The sequence below is a fragment of the Notothenia coriiceps genome, unplaced genomic scaffold (assembly GCF_000735185.1).
Source record: "Notothenia coriiceps isolate Sejong01 unplaced genomic scaffold, NC01 NC01_scaffold00008471, whole genome shotgun sequence".
Classification (NCBI taxonomy): Eukaryota; Metazoa; Chordata; class Actinopteri; order Perciformes; family Nototheniidae; genus Notothenia; species Notothenia coriiceps.
In genome coordinates, this window is record NW_011341172.1 from 7,507 (window position 1) to 10,484 (window position 2,978).

At 43.3% G+C, this 2,978-nt stretch overlaps 1 protein-coding gene across 1 annotated transcript in view; it reads left to right on the forward strand.

The window, feature by feature from the left end:
- The window catches only part of LOC104944600 (synaptotagmin-6-like), a gene marked incomplete at both ends in the record, with an annotated part of 3,773 nt that extends 1,275 nt beyond the window's left edge, over positions 1-2,498 (forward strand). Inside the window, 2 exons of the mRNA XM_010770160.1 lie at positions 716-1,277; positions 2,307-2,498. Coding sequence (XP_010768462.1) covers positions 716-1,277; positions 2,307-2,498 — 754 coding nt within the window. The remainder of the gene's footprint in view (positions 1-715; positions 1,278-2,306) is intronic.
- Positions 2,499-2,978: the final 480 nt, after the last annotated feature.

Genomic DNA, 2,978 nt, shown 5'->3' on the forward strand with positions numbered 1-2,978 from the left:
TGAACAGCAGAACTCAAACATTTGTTACCATTTTATTAAGTGCACATCAGTCCTGTCTGCTTATTATGCAACTGCGCATTAAAAAAGCACATCTATTTTTAAATAGGCTTAAGCAGCAAACATGTCCTTTTAGGGTCCTGACAAAGCAAACCGTCGTTCACCCCCCCTCCCCCCCCCCTCCAGGACCTCATTTGGTGTTATTATTATTTTATACATTTAGGGCATCATTTTGAAATTACTTTGAACTTTTTATATAACACAAACACAATTCAAGTATTTTGCATTCCTACCACAACACAGCAGACAATTCCACATCGGAGCAAGGAAATGAAAAACTAAACAGGGTATCAATGCAAAGCAGATTGACTCTTAATCGGTATGCTAAGCATATAAGACTGAAAGTGGATTGAGAATAGCAGGCAATCTTCTTCGAATATTTGCTTTCATGCATTTGCAAAAACAATAAAAATGCAAGCGATTATCCTTTAACTCAGAAAACAACTTACTTAGCTTATTGGGTTTTGAATCAATTGAAACTTAACCAGAAGTAAGATGATATACTGTAAGGAGACACTATAGGTGGTCAGCTTGGTACATTTCAAAGCTTCCTCTCTTGAATTCAACCTCCCCTTTTTGATATTCCCTGCTCGTCTTCACTGCTCTTCAAAAGCCATTGAAGACATTGTCATTCACTCTCTTTCCTTCTCCCCTGCAGGCACAATTCATTCAAAAGACACCTTCCCAGGCAGATGCAGGTAGGCAGTCTAGACCTGGGGTACGACTACACGCCGGACAATGACGATAGGCCCACAAGCATCGGTCGCATCCAGCCAGAACTCTACCAACAGAAGACCCTGGAGTCGGAGGATTCGTCCAAGAACGGCAGCAGCAAAAACTGTGGCAGGATTAACTTCTCTCTCAAGTACGACTACGAAAACGAGGCGCTCATAGTCAACATCATCAAGGCGTCAGACCTCCCTGCCAAGGACTTATGTGGGACGTCTGACCCTTATGTGAAGGTGTACCTGCTACCCGACCGCAAGAAGTTCCAGACTCGCGTCCACCGGAAGATGCTCAACCCCATATTCAACGAGAGCTTCCAGTTTCCTGTGCCTTACGACGAGCTGGCGATCAGGAAGCTCCACATGAGCGTCTTTGACTTTGACCGCTTTTCACGGCACGATATGATCGGCGAGGTGGAGCTGGACAACTTGTTTGAGACATCAGACCTCTCCAGGGAAACTAACATATGGAGGGACATCCAATACGCCAGCACGGTAAGAATCTATTTTTTTTTCTTATAGATTCCGTATCGAATGACTGACTCTATAGAGACATTTATATCGAACATGTCTCTCATTGGCTGGTGATTCCACATATTAATTACAATCAATGTTAGTTATTTGTTTTAACCATGGGGTCAATAGCTTACTGGAAATGTACTGGAGGGACAGCCAAGCCTTTGGACTGGTGTTTTTGGCTGAATGTCGGCCTGTTGGACAAGCAGATGGATATATCTGGCATGTCAGAAGGGTCGTCCGTCTTACAGTTTGAGCAGTTCCTTGGCCTGATTTCCCACATGGCTGCTGTCAAAAGTTAATGATATACTGTAGTGAGCTAGATTTATTATTAGTGGAGTAGCATTTCACATGTTGTGGCAAAAGAAAAAGCAGACGGAGTGAAGTTGATGTGCTAATTCTGTGACTTTTAGACTAAATGGTTTGTTTATTTGTTGTCACACAATGACCAGTTCAAGCAGCGCTAGTTTTGCGCCAGGTAGTTATTTTTTCTTATTGAAATTCTCTATGTGGTACTTTGGTTACGGTTGAAGGTTTAAAGTACATTAAGTGCACCAGCACAATGCAAGATTTTGTTTCTGGCACAAAGTCGTTTGGTTGTGTAGAGACTGGTAATTGTTTCTGTAATTATGTTTAGGGTCTGTTCGGAAAGAAATGGCTGGCTGAGAGTGGATTGTTTTGTGGCTTACCTTGAGTTGGCATTAGTGGCTAACACAAGCAGTGTTCGTCAGTCGGCTTGACAGTTCTCAGCAAAGAGGAGGCTCTTAATCCAACAGCATATCAACACAACTCCCAGAAGGCCTAAAGAACAAAGTGACAATCTTATCCTAATGTCATTTGTTGAGCTGCTTCTTTAGTTTTTTCTCCAGCTAAAAAGCTCAGAGTAAAGCGGCCATAGATGTGACAGGCTGAGAGATTTGTAACCACCACATCCTTAGATCTTTAAAATAGCAGATCACTGTGACAGGATATAGTTCGGCTTAGTGAACGTGTGTCTCTTCCTTGGAGGAGCAGCATCGGCCGAACTCCGCTGCTCCTCCGTGCAGAGAGTCTGCAGCGGTGCGTGTCAGCGACGTGCAGTCAGGGGAGGCACGGATTGGCTATCGGGAGAGTCGGGACTTAAACGCCGCGGCTTTCTGGCTAGCACTTAGCATGTGGGACCGGACAGCTTTGATCCCCATCGACAATGGCGATTCGAGAGTTTGTGGGGGCCCCTCGCTCGAACCAAGCAAGGCACGGACGAAACTTAAAATAGGAAGCAGCATTTTACGGCGCGCTATGGGGTCCGCCTTGAGGGGGTTTCCCGACATGTCGTTTCAGTAAATTAAAGGGTGTTTCATGTTGTCGTTGCTGTGGACCTTCTTAATACCTTGGAAAATGCCGTTTAATACTTTTTAATACTTTTTAATAGCCTTAATTTTCGCTAAATTGATTTATCAACTGTTAATACTTTTTAAGACCCCGCGGACACCCTGAAAGCATTCAGGTTTCCTCCACCATCATTTTCTTCGCATCAGTAAGCAGCATTTGATGTATGCAATTGAAATATCAGGAAAATACAATACAACAGTAAACTGATTAAAACAATTTAATTCAAAAAGGAAGATTTAGAGACCTTCCTCGTGTGTCTGATTAACATTTTCTTATGGGTACGTTTAGGGGATTAAAACGCTGCCCTAT